The sequence below is a fragment of the Drosophila teissieri genome, chromosome 2R, assembly GCF_016746235.2.
Source record: "Drosophila teissieri strain GT53w chromosome 2R, Prin_Dtei_1.1, whole genome shotgun sequence".
Taxonomy (NCBI): Eukaryota; Metazoa; Arthropoda; class Insecta; order Diptera; family Drosophilidae; genus Drosophila; species Drosophila teissieri.
This window is the reverse complement of record NC_053030.1, coordinates 4,974,834-4,989,914: the sequence shown is the minus strand read 5'-3', so window position 1 is coordinate 4,989,914 and position 15,081 is coordinate 4,974,834. Positions and strand designations below refer to the sequence as shown.

Genomic DNA, 15,081 nt, shown 5'->3' with positions numbered 1-15,081 from the left:
ACCCGTTACTTGTAGAGAAAAAAGGTATATTTTATGTTATATACATATATTATATATTATATTTGCTTTAAATATTTTAAAATTTCGCTGTTTAAAGGTAATTTAATTTCATAAATCGCATACAAAATACATACATTAACAACTAGGTAATTTTGGGACCAACCAGGCCAACGCGCTGCTTAAGGTTTTCCCTAACCTGATCCTCATCCGCCAGGAATTGTTTCTCAGCCAGCCGCACAAGGGTCCTCCTAAGTTGCGATTTCACTTGCGGGATCTTCGACGAGTTTATGGCCGATATGGGGACAATGCTTTCAAACTTAAGTACCTGTTTCGGACGCAGTTCTTCGGGACACTGTTCAAGCCCGCTGGCCAAGTCATTGATGAACGGCTTAACTTTGGAGAGGATCTCGTGGGCACCCTCCTTGTCCATTTTGTTCAAGAGCAGGACACTGGGCTTCTCCAGAAGCGATGGGTCGTAGAGCTCCAACTCTTTGTTGAGCGCATACACATTGTCCAAACAGTCGCGATGCGGGTGCCTGGGACTTAGCTGGAAGCCGAATATATCCACCATGAAGACCAGCAGGCGGGTGCGTTCTATGTGCTTAAGGAACTTGTGACCCATGCCAAAGTTCGCATGAGCTCCCTCGATCAGACCGGGAAGATCGGCAACTGTGATGGAGCGCAGGTCGCTGTACTCGATGGTTCCAATCTGAGGTCGAATGGTGGTAACTGAGGTAAGAGTGATAAATTAATGATCAAATATCAACCCGATCTAGCAATAACTCACAGGGATAGGCTGCAATTTTTGGTTTGGCATTAGATACGGCCTTTAGAAGGGTGCTCTTGCCTGCGTTGGGAAATCCCACGAGTCCCACATCTGCTATAAGCTTTAGGTCCAGATTTACCATACGATTCTCCCCGGGACGTCCCAGAAAATTTGTGGCCGTGCATCCGCCAGTACCTCCGCCCGCCACAATGCAGGTGGCCTCGTGCTCGTTGAGGTCGGCGATGAGTTTCTGTTGGTCGTCATACACCTGAACGCCTACAGGCACCTCAATTCTCTGGTCGAGTCCACGGCGTCCAAAGATGCTGGCCTTGCTGCTATCCTCGCCACTGGATGCTGCCACTCGCTTGTCCTTCAATCCCTGGACGACCTTGCGCAGGGTAAGTCCTTCCTTTGCCACCAAGTAAACGCAACCGCCTTGACCACCGACTCCTCCGTACTTGGGTAATCCATTCCCACCATGGCCTCCACGAACTGTCAAGCGCAGATTGTCCAGAAAAGTGGGCCGGAAGTGGGCACGACCGGGCTAGGCATTAAGACTTTTCGATATTACTTCTGATTTTCGTTATACAATATGGTTCTCACAGAATTGCTGGACTTTAACAGGAATTTAAAGATTTGCACCATTGCAGAGGCGGCATTATACAATAGCGATGAGCAGATCCGCAAAAAGTGACTTTTACTGTGACCAGGAGGGGGAATATATCGATGTCCACTTAATTTGCTTAAAAAGGCTTTTAAATTACAAATTGAAGGTCTGAGGAGAACTCAAAAATTCTCTCCAAATCATATATTTATTTAAGAATTCATGAAATCCTTTGAAATCCGTGCAATCCACAGATATGCTAAACGCGACCACTATCGTTGTATCTATCGATAAATTACAAGCAGCTGATTGACAGAAACAAGGTAGAAGAAGACGCAGTCCAACACGTGCGGTTGTTTATTGTGAAATGGATTCCGGTATTTGTTACATCAAACCAGAGTAAGTACATCCATTCACAAATATTTGATTGGTTTAATTTGCTTTTGATATCCTTTAGATACCTGGTAACTGAAACCGATGGCAGCAGTGCAGCAGTTAACACTGAAAACAGCGATAAAAACAAAAGAAAACGCGAGGACGCCGAAGATGTGAAAGACGGCGGAAAAAAGAAATGGGATAAAAAGGAACGCAAACGTGGACAAAACAAAGTTAGTGTATATTTGTATTAAAAAATTTGAATATTATACAAATTATTGTATTTTCAGAACCGCCCAGTTTTTAAGGACGAGCGGTACTCGCATCTGTGCCACTCGTTGATCGACGGAACCGGTGGAGAACCTTGTTCCCTTGCCAACTGTCGCTATGTCCACGATTTGGATGCCTACTTGGCCGCCAAGGGTGAGGACTTGGGCCTCGAATGCTATGTGTACACCACCAAGGGCTATTGTGCCCGCGGGGTTAGTTGTCGCTTTGCAAAGGCCCACACAAATGAACAGGGCAGGAACCTCAAAAGAGAGGACTACGATGAAAACGCTAATCCAACCACGTGCAATGGCGTCAGTTCAGGTGCGAAATTCTCCTGCAGCTAACTCTTAGATTGCTACAGGATTAGAACCAATAACTAAAGTACTTTGATAAACTCATTAACTAAACCTTTTTTCAGAACTCCAAGTGCGTCTGCGAAAACATGATTATGACTTTAGTCGCAGCAAGGAGCTTATCAAAATGGCTGAACAGCTAAGAGATGCGCGAAAACTAAAAGAACAACAGGAAAAGGAAAAGAATCAGTCTGAAGGGACAGTAAGCTCCACTCCAGGAGAAAAACAACCTAGTGACACCGTCGAAATGCTAGATGCAGAACAACTGACGGATTCTACAAGTAAACCAACTGGCGTTGGTTGTGTAATTGATGAGTCCGCTATCGGCAGAGATGCTGATCAGAAGCCCGCCGTTAATTTCCGCGAGAAACTCGTGCTGTCACCACTTACAACGCTGGGCAATTTGCCCTTTCGGAGGATCTGCAAAGAGTTCGGTGCAGACATCACCTGTGGCGAGATGGCATGTGCTCAGCCTCTTTTGAAGGGTATGGGCCAGGAGTGGGCCCTGACCAAGCGACACCAGAGCGAAGACATCTTTGGAGTCCAGCTATGCGGAAATAATCCGAACATGATTAACCAGGCGGCGCAGGTTATTTATGAGACGGCCCAAGTGGATTTCATTGATCTTAATATTGGTTGCCCGATAGATCTGATTTACCAGCAAGGCGGAGGCAGTGCGTTGATGCGAAGAACCAATATCTTAGAACTGACAGTGCGCAGTTGTGCAGCCTTGTCGAATCGCCTGCCCTTCACCGTGAAGATGCGCACCGGCATCTATGCAGATAAAAGCGTAGCGCACGAACTTTTGCCACTGGTTGAAGAGTGGGGTGCCTCAGCAGTGACTCTGCACGGGCGATCCAGGGAGCAGCGCTACACTAAACACGCCAACTGGGCTTACATCGAGGAGTGTGCTGCCAAGGCAAAGCGCATGCCGGTGATCGGCAATGGCGATATACTCAGCTACGAGGATTACATTGAGCGTAGGACGCTGGCACCACACGTTAGCTCCGTAATGATTGGTCGCGGAGCGTTAATAAAGCCCTGGATATTCCAAGAGATAAAAGAGAAAAATTCCTGGTCTCCATCGTCCGGACAACGTTATGAGATACTGCAAAAGTTCTGCAACTACGGTCTGGAGCACTGGGGCTCTGACACTAAGGGTGTGGAGACCACTCGCCGATTCCTCCTCGAATGGCAGTCTTTTCTGTACCGATACATACCCGAGGCCTTGCAGACGGCTCCGCCGCAAAAGATCAACGCTCGTCCGCAAAAGTACCGCGGACGCGACGAAATGGAGACCCTCATGAGTTCCGGCAATGCAGCTGACTGGGTGAAGCTTAGTGAATCGCTGCTGGGTCGTGTACCAGAATGCTTTACTTTTGTACCCAAGCACAAGGCGAATGCCTTTTAGATTGATTTTGTAAATAAATTTGTGGTTTAAAAGTTGTGTGAGGTGTGACATTACTTCTGTTAGCTGCTTTATTCAATTAAAATAATTTTAAAAAAAGTGATTGTTTTAACAGGATGTTTATTTATATGCATAGTTAGATATTACGTTTGTTTTAGAAGATCCTATCCTATCGTCCGAATTTGCAAGTAACAGGTCGAGATTGTTGGTAACGTCAAACATGCAGCCATTCGCACAATAAGGGAGCTTTGTAATGTTAATATTCATTATTCAGTTGGGCCGAAATCCCGGCGGTACTGCAATACCGGGCCAACCCGCGACAGAGGTGGAGCAAGCCCCTAGCACTCCGTCTGATTCCAAAAATCAGTTTAACATTAGTTTTCCTCCAGTGGAGGAACTATCAGCTGTTAAGCTGATAAGAACAGATATAGGAAATGAGCCATAATACGGCCAATGAATGATTGCCTGCCTCTGGGGCAAGCCGGGTTAGCGTTTAGTGTTTTTTTTTATTAATTGTTTTTTTTTCAACTTTTATTCTTGTTTCCATGTTTTAATTTGCTTACTATTGTTTCCAATTTTTTTTTTATTTTATTATATTTATTATATTGGTATTTCAATCATTTATTCTTATTTTTAAGTATTGTTTAATTGGAGGGAGCTCCACTTGGCAGGGTGAACTGCCTGATCCTAAGATCTTAGCCATAAGGCCGAGAGCGATAACAATTCCACCCCGAAATGCAGCTAGAACTAGTAGTGAATTATGCAGTCACGTTGGAAATAGGTTTGGCAATTTGTTAAGCATAAGTTTAGGGTCAGTACGGCTCAAGGACTTGCATTTCTTAGTAAAAAATATACACTTTTATTGATACATCACTGTAGTTACAATCACTTTAAGTAGCTGAGCGCCTCCTCCACGTCGGCCTTGGATCCTAGGAAAATGGGGCTGCGCTCGTGAATCTTCTTGGGCACAATGTCCAAAATGCTAATCTTTCCGTCGCTGGCCAGGCCTCCAGCCAGAATCATCAGATAGGCCATAGGTACACACTCGTATAGAAGACGGAGTTTTCCGCTGGGAGCGGATTTCGTAGCCGGATAGATGAAGATGCCACCGTATTTGATGGTACGATGCACATCTGCGACCATGGATCCTACGTACCGCGCTCCGTAGGGCTTTCCTTTGGCAGGGTCCTTCTTGGCCGCAATGTAGTTGAACACACCGTCCTCCCAATCCGCGGCATAACCCTCGTTGATCGAGTAAATCTTTCCCTTCTCAGGCACCCGCATGTTGGGATCGGTCAGGACGAACTCTCCGATGGCTGGGTCGTAAGTGAAGCCATTCACTCCGGAACCCAGACCCAGGACTATTGCTGTGGCCGAGCCGTACAGCGCGTATCCGGCGGCCACCAGCTGATTTCCAGGTTGAAGGGCATCCTCCACTGTGGGCGGACCATCGCTTTTCTTGCGGTAAATGGCGAAGATCGAACCGATCGACACCAAACAGTCTATGTTGGAGGATCCATCCAGGGGATCGAAACACACGATGTATTTTCCCTGTAGGAGAAGGAACGAATAATTTATTGTTTCCAAAAAATGAATTGCTACGAAGTATAAGAAATTATAACCACCATATCTAACTAGAAGGCTTCTCAATGATAGAGCCTATTAGCTGCAAGCTAATTCACACACTCATACCAATGTTTAAAGACCCTAATAGAACTTTACCTGTTTCTCCACTTCCACCTCGATCACATTCTCGTTCTCCTCGGAAACCATTAGACATGTGGTATAGGATGATTTCAGCATGTTGATGAACAGCTCGTTGGAGAGCACGTCCAGTTTCTTGACTTCCTCGCCCTGGACATTCACATCACCAGCGAATCCATGGAGCTTGGCGATGCCGGCCTTCCGGACCGCAGATGATGTAGCCTTGATGGCAGTCTGGATGGAGTTTAGCAGTTGGGAGAGATCGCCAGTGGCACTCTTGAACTTTCGCTGCTCCTGCAGCACGAATCGCGTGAGCGTCATCGCATTGGAGTCAAAAGCTGGTCCCTGTTGGCTCATTTTGGCTATTATATGTGAAAAAAGAAGGTTTAGTAACTAAACTGCTAACCAGATTTGAAAAGGGGTGATATTATTTTGCTGGATTGGGAGGGGTTTAGCATAGGATTAAATTAAATCGATTAAATGCAGAGCCACACATACATATCAGTAATATTACTTGGCCATAACTAAAGAAAACTCAAACATATAAATAACATCTATAGGTACTGGAAATGATTTAGGATTCAGCACGGGGTACACAACTGAAGGCATGGCGGTGAAGCATGGTTATCATTTTGGAGTTCAGCAACTGGTTAAAAAAATATCTGGTTAGTGGAACGAGTTTGGGCGGTGCAGGCGGGAAAAATATTGGGAGAAAGGTCTATTGGGGTAAAAGAAGCTGGGCAGCATTGAAGGAACAGGAAGCAGGAAGGAGGAGGCTACTTCACTTACAATCACCGCTACTGACCGCCATTATTGATTATATGTTGGTATAGTACGCTCTCTAAATGTTGCGGTTCCTGTGGGGATCCATTAAAGTAAAAACAATTACCAATTTAGTAGAATTTAGCAGAACCAAGGGTCTTTGCTTCTATGGGAAGGTCGAATCAGTGACCCCGTTTTGTTTCTAGTGGTTTGTTCGGGGGCTTGTTGCATAAAAAATCACTATCAAAAACTTGTCACTCTGATTATGCGTGTATTTGTTTTTGTGGTTGTGGTGTCTGGTTGTTATTTTGAATTTGACTAGCTGATAACCTGTTTGCTCCACAAAAATTATACAAATGTGTTATGGAAAAATGTATAGAACCAGAACCACAAAATATTATTTCTACCGGCAGATCTAATACATCGACACGTGCCCCTTATTTATTTTTGGAATGTCTTCGCGTAGCATCCGATTAACTGAATATATATCAACGCATAGAGTATAAGTAAACAGAGTATCTATAGCAAAGTATACGTATATCTCTTTTAATCTTCCATAACAGAGCGATCTAAATGACTTTCAGGTGTGTCCTTAACGCCGCCATTGACCTCAAACATTTGTGTAGCTTCACCAAGAACTCTAGAAATGCACTTTCACTTACAACAAATCGACAAACTCTGGCACACAAACAACGAACCGCGGTCGACGGCTGATCTAAAGAGACTACTTTTGGCTTTAGTCCACGGCCACGACGACGGCGGAGGAAAGCCAGCGAAACGTCACTACCGGATATACCCTTTCAGAGTGTGTGTGCATTTGGATGGGTTGCTTAGAGCATAACTATGAGATATAAGCGTTAATATGATCCTAATTAAGATTTATTAATGAACTATTCATCTGATCACTGGAAACCCAATTTGAATCGTTAAATTAAGGATACACAGGTAAAATATTCATACAGTTCTTATAATTCATTAATTCCATTTAAAAAATAATACATAAATAATAATAAATATAGATGGCTATTTTTTATAAAAGATTAAAAGTATTATAGACATTTATAGACATACAGTTTTTCCTTTTATTTCTCTTTGGTTATCACTCGTAAGATCTAACTGAATTTTAATACAAGTTCAGAGAAACAGTTGTTAGGGAATAGAAAGGTCGGCTTGCCGTTTTCAACGGCGGCCACTGATAGCACGTAAATAGCATACACACAGAAAGTGTATATAGAAAAGAGAGCGGAGTGTAAGAGAGTCCAGATGGGGAGCACAAGCCAGCTGCATACTATACATATGGCTCCAAAACTAAGAGGGAGCCACATATGAAGAGCGGAAAAAAATTGGGAAGCTTGCCGATGAAAATGGCTTATTAGACGATAAGCCCATTTTAAAGAGGAAGTTTATTGTAAATTGGGATACGAAATTACGTTTTATAATAATAAGAGGCTAAAATCAAAACATTTATTGGCCATAGTTACTAAGTGACATGTGTGTGATTTTTATTACCAACCCAATCTAATCGGCGGAGGCTCGTCTCCTGCAGTTAATTTTGGTATTGGCCTTATCAATAGTAAGATAAGCCCTAGAGTACTACTTACCAATTTCTGTTTTACTGGGAAAATACAAGTGGCTAAAGCGACTGCGCCTTGCCATTGCTTCGACCTTAGATTGTATATTATTCCGCGGCAATGTGTCGCTTTTTGTTAGTTTGCGACCGATTAGAGTATGTCTACCGAGTTGAGCACATCTCAATGCACACTCGAAATATACAGAAATACATTTTATTTACAAATATATATTTATGAGAATAGAATTGGCTATGTGTATTATTGACGTCAAGAAAAGACTTTGCAATCCAAAGTATCAACATAAAATGATTACTTCTCAATAAATTGATCATGGGTTTATTCATACAAGCATATGGAAGTCCATGTCCTCCAAGGCTCATGTTTAATGCCGTCAACTAGTAATTTTTCCAGGGCATTCCTGCTAACCCATAATTACCAATCAATTTGAAACATTTAACTCTCACCTCCCGCACTTGACAATGGGTGTCTCACTAAAATGGCTGTCTGAAAACCCGCAATTATTTTGCCATTGTTGAGTGCATTTCCACCCACCCCAATTCAATCCAATCCCACCCGCTTCCGCCCACCCACTTGGGCACCAGGACATGCGCAGGGCGTGGCAGTCAGCCAACCCCATACATCAGTATTCCCGCTGCTTAACCATATTAGTTGCTACTTTGTGTTGTCAATTGGATTTGATTGCCCAGCGAGGAGGCCGGATATCTTCCCGGCCAAGTAACACTTTTCAAGCATTCGCATAATGCGCTCTGTTCTGTTTATTGTAAGCACTATATTCTGGATAAGAAGTCGCAGGGAACTAATATATCTTAAAATGGAAGTTCTCGAATACAATCACTAAATTTGATTAGTTTAAGACTTAATACATGACTAGAATACTCGTTCAAGAACTCGTTGGTATTTACACTGTTTTTCGTTTCAATTCAAATATGTGTGGGGAAATACAACTATAGATGTAGCAAAATATGGTTGCGTCTATAAAGTGAAAAAAGTGTTCTGGTTGCTTTTGGACAAGTTCAATAGCGATTTCAAAAAGGCTCGATTAGCTGGATGGTATCTGTTAGTTTCAATCAATTAATTTAAAGGTGACAATGTGAAACTGATGGGAAAGTTTCCAAAGTTATAAACGAACTATAGTTCTTACCAATTCGTAATGCTACATATTTTAAAATGGTTAACCGTGCTCGCGCTGATAAGATATGTGTTTTTTGTTTACCTGCTGTGCTTGTTTTGTTCTTTTCTGATAGAACAAAATGGAACATTTCAAACTAAAACCTTTTAAGAGGAATGGAGCGGAAGAATTTTAATAAACTAGCACATCCCTCTTAGTTGTATTTCCCCAACTGAAACACCGAAAACTTTACTAATTTAGGATCCAAGTCCTCCTTCTGACCGAACTATCTATGTTAACTGGTAGAGTTTCGCATCGCCGACGATGTCCACGTCGCTGGAGTTGTCCTCGTCGCCACTGTCCGCCTCCAGATCGGAGTAGTCATCCGTGGAGTATCCCTGCTGCATCAGGCACATCTGCAGCTGCTGTTCGCTTGTGGGCTGAGAGGGTGTGCCGCCGACGGATCCGGGATTCAGTTTGCCGTGCTTGGAGTCCCCGGAGGAGGAGGTGGCTTCGCCCGGCTGCTTTCCCGTTTCACTGCGTGAGAAGTCGACGGGCTCTGCGGCATGGAAGAGTCAAAGAAATTTCCACAAAATTTATAACTAATTTGATTTGTGGAGAAACTTGAGCAAAACTTTTTGCATCAGAAGGAGCCAGCTAAAAGCCAAAAGGTCTAATTGATAGTCCAAAAGTTCCTCAAAGAAACTACTCACAGTCTTTTGCCTCTTTTGCTCTATTATTTTCCAGTGGTCCAGTTTTCGAAGCTTTGTGACCAACTTGAAAACCGCTGACCACTTCCCTTTGAAATGCCTTTTGGCAATTTAATTACTAACAAAAAGACATTGTTTTAACGCTGGAGGACTCGAACAGCTATTTTCCTTCTATTTGTTTTTAACAAGTCGGCAAAGTAATAGAAAATGTAATAACTTTTCAAAGGAGCCCATTATTAATATACTAATTCATATTAAAGAGTGTAATTTATATAGTGGAATTAACAAAATGAATAAATCTTTGAATTCCTCATTATAATGATTGACTGAACTGGTGAATATAAAATCAGTGTGCTCACCATTGGCATTGTCGCGCCGGCGCAGCTGCTTTTTATGCTTCATGCGGCGGTTCTGGAACCAGGTCTTAACCTGCGTCTCGCTGAGTCCCAAGGCGGTGGCCAGCTCCACGCGCTCCGGCGTGGAGAGGTATCGCTGACCCTCGAACCGCTTTTCCAGGCCGGACAGCTGCGGATCACTGAACACCGTGCGGGCCTTCCTCCGGCGGCAGTGGCGCAGGGCATTCACGCCCATTCCCAGACCGAGGGCCAGTTCCGGCACACACCCAGGCGCCCCGAAGAAGGGCGCTCCCCCGAACAGGCTGGCTGAAAGGGTCGGATGCCAAAACTTGGTTAACTTCGTTATAGTTGGAAGAAATGGAAACTTTCGGTGTTAATGGTCATTTACACCGAGTATTCCCCTAAATGAAGCTGTGTGGCAACAAAAATCTACACCTTACCATCAGTTGTTCTACTAATTTGTGTTTTATTTTAGAAAAGTTCTTAATGTGAAAATTAATTTTTACTTGGCTCTTCAATGAGGGGATGTGAATTTTAATTTTTGACGAGCTAATGTTAAGCTAGAATTGACTTTAAATTGTCCATGTGTTTGACTTTCACTTATTTGTTTAATGGGTAAAATGACCAACATGTATTCTTCGAGAAGCTATGAAGCCACCCAGCATCTGGGCATACACACCTTGTGATAGAAAATAGGGATCCACGGACTTGTAAGTGCCCGACGACGGAGAGAGATATCCGAGGGTCATTTGGAGAAATCCGTGATCGGTGTACGGTGCATTCGGATACAGGACTCCATTGGATGCGCCACTTCCTCCATTCAGGGTCGACGGAGGCGGAGGCTGAGTTGTTGGCACTGGCGGATGTGGTCCCGCTCCGGATCCCAATTGCTGGGAAATATGATCTCCGTTGTAGTGGGAAGCCCCATGACGTAAATGGTTGTTGGTCCTACGAATCAAGGAGTTCAATTAAGGGCATACTGTATATAGTGATAGTATAGTATCAGTGTCCCCACGCCCCATACGCTGATTCAAAATGTTTGGCTTTAAGGCAGGTAATACTATTGACCACATTCGATATTGAATGCCTAATGCTTAGTTGTTACTTTGTTGTAGTGTCACATAAATAACATTACTTCTAACTTATTTTGTAATTTTATCACTCTTTTTCACTTTTCTTGGTATTTACAAGAGGCACATTGGCTTAAAAGTACTACATTTACTATTTACTTTTACGTCACATATTTCTGAAACCAACCGTTGAGTGTTGTGCAAGGACTTGGCGTAATCCTCGCCAGCATAACCCGACGCAGCCTGGTTGCTACGGGCAGTAGCCGTCGCGGATGCGGATGCGGACGCCGGCGGATGCGAGTGTTGCGACGGATGTTTGTGCGGATTATTGTCCTGGGCAAAGCCATTTCTGGCACTTTTTGCAGCATTTCTGTTGCTCTTTTGAGCGTAGTTGTTGCTGTTGGCGCCGATGCTGTTGCTATCACTACTATTGTTATTATTGCTGGCACTATTTAAGTTTTGAAACAATATGTGCTCGATGGAGAACGGCGTTTTTGTGGTCAGCATTGTGGTCGCACTGGCCATCGCAGCCGCCTTGCTGTGCGTGGGCGTGGTGGCGTTGGCATGAGCATGTGCGTCCGCAGGACTCAAGCTGGCCTCATTAAGCATTGCCATTGCGATGGAGGTTGGCCGAGGAGGAGCAGTGTTGGAGACCGGAGGATATGCCAGCCAGGCAGCCGGGATGTATACGTGTCCTTGGACCGCGCGCGCGCTTATGTTGTTTGCTCGTTGACGGTCGCGTTGAGTTTGCGGCAATCACCGCACATCAACCAGCAAATTGCTCTAAACGAGCAGCCAGTAGACATGTGCGAGCGAGCCGGCGATGTTGTCCTGCATCCTACGGAAAAGCAGGGGGAAAAAAGTGAGCGCAGCACCCCGTTCTCACCCAGTGACACCCCCTCCACCCCCTCTGGTTGCAGTTGGGCCTGCTTTGCGGTGCCCGCTTAGAGCGGCAATATTCGGGGAATCCCCGTAAGCGGGCACATGAACACACCCCTAGATTTGCATGCGCATACGGTTGTCCTGCTCTGGCAGGATTTTGAGAACTCATCTCTCTGCTGGCATCCACTGGACATCCGATTAGTGCGGAAAAACCTTAGAGTAATTGGTTCCCGTTAGCCGCAAATAAGTTGCACAACTATGCGTCCTTGCTCTGCAGCCATTTTGTGAGGCAGGCACATCCTGCCTCGTCCCTTGCCACCACCCATTCGACACCCACTTCACATAATTAACGTGTCACGGCCGCCATTGTTGTCTGTCTGGCTGACGATGTGCGTGCATTAAATGCCACAATTATTATAATTGAATTAAACAATCGATTCTGCTGCTGTGACAGCATAATTGCTAGGTGGATCCAACGCAACTGTACCCGCTGGGTTGGGGGCCACATATTCGCCTGCTTTGCATTCATTTATTTTTTTCCTCGAGCGGTTAATTGAATCAGAGCCCCACATAGCCGTACACCACCCACCAAGGAACCCGGCCCCAAACCCACTGAGTGCCACCACCGAAAAGGGGGCGTACCTCCTTTGCTGCAAGCCACCAATCACTGAACAGCTCGCCAAGGGGTGGTTTTAGCCAGTATATTCGTCCTGTTTCGTCCTGTTTTCCGAGCACCAGTCTTACCACTGCTGAAAAGCCTGGATCCTTAAAGGTGGTGAGGTGGAGCGGTGGCTCCGCAAACAGAGCAGGAAGGAAGGACAATAACGAGACATCGCAGAGAGAGAAAAAGCATATCACGGCGATGCGACCGAAAAGCAAGACAAATTTGCTCGTTTTATTAATAAAATAAGTCACGCAAACTAAGTCGAACGTCATTATTAGGTTAAAGCCCTAAAACGGACGCATTAGGATGGCATTCGAGTGATCGCGGTGATGGTTGGGGCTGCTTGGGGCTGCTTGTGGCTACTTGGGGATGGTTGGGGACGCGTTTGAGTTGCCCTGTCCCTGGGCAAAAATATCGCATATTCTCTAAAGACATTAAACCGTTAATTTTGTATGAGACTAAAATATTGTCAGAAAGGTTATGGGTCTTGTGCTTACGTAGAAGTATTTAAAAGGGATAACATAATTTCAGAAGTGCTCTCCCAATTTAAAAACTTTTAAAACGAGTTATATACGAATTCCGAAAAAGACAACAGTTCTCTTATATATTTTCTTAATTTAAATTTATTTTATAAAATACTTTTATAAAACCCTTAATAATATTGTTATTTTTACATATATGAGAAATTAAATCAGAAACTTATCTAAGCGGTAGATAAGTAATACACAAAAATATTTGGAGATTTTTTAATATACATATAACTCAATAAACCTCGGTATAGAAGGATCAGAGCTCCAGAGAGGGATATAAGCTGAAAAAAGGTATCCCAACCAGAGATGAGCACTCCTCTCACCTGGCTGAAAGCTCTTAACTGGCTGCTCCACATCCACCTCCATCTCCATGGACTACTCTTCGGTGTCATCCATTGTTAACCCGCTGACATGAACGTGCCAAAGGGCCTTTGTGAGCGCGTATATTTTGTTCAGTTCTTTTGTGAGTCTGCTTGGCTGGGTGTCTACCTTGCGTTTTTTATTGATTTTTCGCTAGCTCGAAATCAGCGGATTTGCGAAGGAGATTCCCAGGGCCAACTATGAAGGCAGATCATATTTTTGAGCCATCATTTAGTCTGCCTAATTTCCCATTGTTGCACGTGGCCCGTCTGATGGGCTGAGCCTAATTTTTATAATAATAAAAATGCTACTACGTCTGGGGCATCGAATTGCCAGCCACTTTGCGGTTTAAGTTAAAGAAGGGTGCTTTCCTTGGGGCAATTACAACATTTTGTGTCAGTTTGTCTGGCAAATCCCTCTGTGCTGTCTACATGAACGTCTCCTTCCTTCCTCCTTTTTTTGTGTTAGCATAATTCCCTGGAATCAAAGCTGAAGTGTGTCACCGATCAGGTTACATAAGCCATAGGTCGTGCCCGACTCGCAACTGGGGTGAATGTTGGCGGCACATCGGCTCAGATCCTCTTTCCGCATTAAAGATTGATTCTCGGTAAATTAACTTCTGATACAAGCAACACAAACTTGAACATCCTTGCGGGTCCTTTGTTTTTGGGAGCAGCGCTCAAGTGGCTACATCCTTACGCTTCCTTCGTTGTATTGTAGTTTTCATTTGATAAACCTTCCATAATAAAAAAAACGTACTTGTAGTCCGTGTTTTTTCCGTTAAGAAGGATAATTGAATAACCAATTCGAACGAATCATAACCAACATTAGATTAAGTTACAGTTCGTTTTTTCTATAAGTTCATGTGGACCGTAGCGACTACTATTTAAGGTCTTAAAATTGAAAATCTATCTGATTTTGGAAATAAGCATTAGCTAAGAAAAAATGTGAGCATTTTGATAGTTGTAGCAGTGGCGCCGACTGAGCAACATGTTTCAACTGCTATATAATTATAGCTCGACCACCACCAATTGTCCATATTGGGTACTATGTTCAAAGATTTAAAAAGAAACACAAGGTCCTGGAACTACCTGTATTTTATTTAACAGATAAACCAGCAACTTTTCACGGCTGTTCAATTCTTTAAAGTTTTCCAACGTCTTAGGCAACGGAAACACGTTATATATCATAAACAACATTTTTTTTAAATAATAATGAAAAATGCAATCCAGGCGCCATCGACACTTTTACCTCACCTCCTTATCATCCATTTTTGTTTCATTAACTACCATGAGAATACGTTCAGCACTACAAGAAGGTATGAAGAAGATAATAGATCAAGTTATTTATAGTTTAGTTGTAAGGCCCCAATTAAAATTCACCTAGCTTGTCCCACTCTAGAAAAATCCTCACGTAACTCGCAATCAAATGGCTATTCGGCTGTACTTAAATATGAAATATGTTCAAAATTGTTGCCTTACGCCCACCAAAAATGCCATATCCGGGAATTCAGTGGCTGAACAATCGAGCGTGTTGTAGGGCCTGGCTGTTCAGTAGATTTCACGAT

The 15,081-nt window shown here is 43.7% G+C and overlaps 4 protein-coding genes and 1 non-coding gene across 6 annotated transcripts; 1 reads left to right on the top strand and 4 right to left on the bottom strand.

Annotated features, from left to right (window-relative positions):
- Positions 1-82: 82 nt before the first annotated feature.
- On the bottom strand, positions 83-1,466 carry LOC122612742 (GTP-binding protein 10 homolog). Its single transcript, XM_043786553.1, has 3 exons — positions 1,370-1,466; positions 788-1,310; positions 83-729 (listed from the first exon to the last, which is right to left on the bottom strand). The coding sequence occupies exons 1-3, from the start codon at positions 1,409-1,411 to the stop codon at positions 143-145; spliced, it is 1,152 nt and encodes a 383-aa protein (XP_043642488.1). The 5' UTR covers positions 1,412-1,466; the 3' UTR covers positions 83-142.
- A 156-nt stretch (positions 1,467-1,622) lies between these two features.
- On the top strand, positions 1,623-3,811 carry LOC122612741 (tRNA-dihydrouridine(47) synthase [NAD(P)(+)]-like). Its single transcript, XM_043786552.1, has 4 exons — positions 1,623-1,769; positions 1,828-1,978; positions 2,036-2,336; positions 2,434-3,811. The coding sequence occupies exons 1-4, from the start codon at positions 1,738-1,740 to the stop codon at positions 3,777-3,779; spliced, it is 1,830 nt and encodes a 609-aa protein (XP_043642487.1). The 5' UTR covers positions 1,623-1,737; the 3' UTR covers positions 3,780-3,811.
- Positions 3,812-4,045: 234 nt separating this feature from the next.
- On the bottom strand, positions 4,046-4,238 carry LOC122615374. The gene has a single exon (XR_006325825.1). It is a non-coding gene; the product is annotated as a U2 spliceosomal RNA (small nuclear RNA).
- Positions 4,239-4,611: 373 nt separating this feature from the next.
- On the bottom strand, positions 4,612-6,959 carry LOC122613053 (fructose-1,6-bisphosphatase 1). 2 transcript variants are annotated; one of them, XM_043787027.1, is made up of 3 exons: positions 6,905-6,959; positions 5,499-5,842; positions 4,612-5,327 (listed from the first exon to the last, which is right to left on the bottom strand). In XM_043787027.1, exons 2-3 carry the CDS (start codon positions 5,835-5,837, stop codon positions 4,662-4,664), a joined length of 1,005 nt encoding a protein of 334 aa, XP_043642962.1. In that variant the 5' UTR covers positions 5,838-5,842; positions 6,905-6,959; the 3' UTR covers positions 4,612-4,661. The 2 variants fall into 2 exon arrangements, with proteins under 2 accessions (XP_043642962.1, XP_043642961.1); XM_043787026.1 differs by lacking the exon at positions 6,905-6,959 and adding an exon at positions 6,270-6,339.
- Positions 6,960-9,150: 2,191 nt separating this feature from the next.
- LOC122614369 (brain-specific homeobox protein) lies at positions 9,151-11,693 on the bottom strand. Its single transcript, XM_043788938.1, has 4 exons — positions 11,266-11,693; positions 10,688-10,956; positions 10,012-10,314; positions 9,151-9,501 (listed from the first exon to the last, which is right to left on the bottom strand). The coding sequence occupies exons 1-4, from the start codon at positions 11,691-11,693 to the stop codon at positions 9,233-9,235; spliced, it is 1,269 nt and encodes a 422-aa protein (XP_043644873.1). The 3' UTR covers positions 9,151-9,232.
- Between the last annotated feature and the right edge of the window lie 3,388 nt (positions 11,694-15,081).

Bases quoted from the DNA above. Each gene is read 5' to 3' on its own strand.
- LOC122612742 (XM_043786553.1), bottom strand. From the start codon at position 1,411: ATGGTGCAAATCTTTAAATTCCTGTTAAAGTCCAGCAATTCT. The intron at 1,311-1,369 runs GTGAGAACCATA...CTTAATGCCTAG, and splicing joins TGTTAAAGTCCAGCAATTCT to CCCGGTCGTGCCCACTTCCG. The intron at 730-787 runs GTGAGTTATTGC...CTCTTACCTCAG, and splicing joins AAAAATTGCAGCCTATCCCT to TTACCACCATTCGACCTCAG.
- LOC122614369 (XM_043788938.1), bottom strand. From the start codon at position 11,693: ATGGCAATGCTTAATGAGGCCAGCTTGAGTCCTGCGGACGCACATGCT. The intron at 10,315-10,687 runs GTGTGTATGCCC...CGACCCTTTCAG, and splicing joins TCCCTATTTTCTATCACAAG to CCAGCCTGTTCGGGGGAGCG. The intron at 9,502-10,011 runs GTGAGCACACTG...TCCATGCCGCAG, and splicing joins CCGGCGCGACAATGCCAATG to AGCCCGTCGACTTCTCACGC.
- LOC122613053 (XM_043787026.1), bottom strand. From the start codon at position 6,291: ATGGCGGTCAGTAGCGGTGATT. The intron at 5,843-6,269 runs GTAAGTGAAGTA...CACATATAATAG, and splicing joins GGCGGTCAGTAGCGGTGATT to CCAAAATGAGCCAACAGGGA. The intron at 5,328-5,498 runs GTAAAGTTCTAT...CTTCTCCTACAG, and splicing joins AGGTGGAAGTGGAGAAACAG to GGAAAATACATCGTGTGTTT.
- LOC122612741 (XM_043786552.1), top strand. From the start codon at position 1,738: ATGGATTCCGGTATTTGTTACATCAAACCAGA. The intron at 1,770-1,827 runs GTAAGTACATCC...GATATCCTTTAG, and splicing joins ATTTGTTACATCAAACCAGA to ATACCTGGTAACTGAAACCG. The intron at 2,337-2,433 runs GTGCGAAATTCT...ACCTTTTTTCAG, and splicing joins GTGCAATGGCGTCAGTTCAG to AACTCCAAGTGCGTCTGCGA.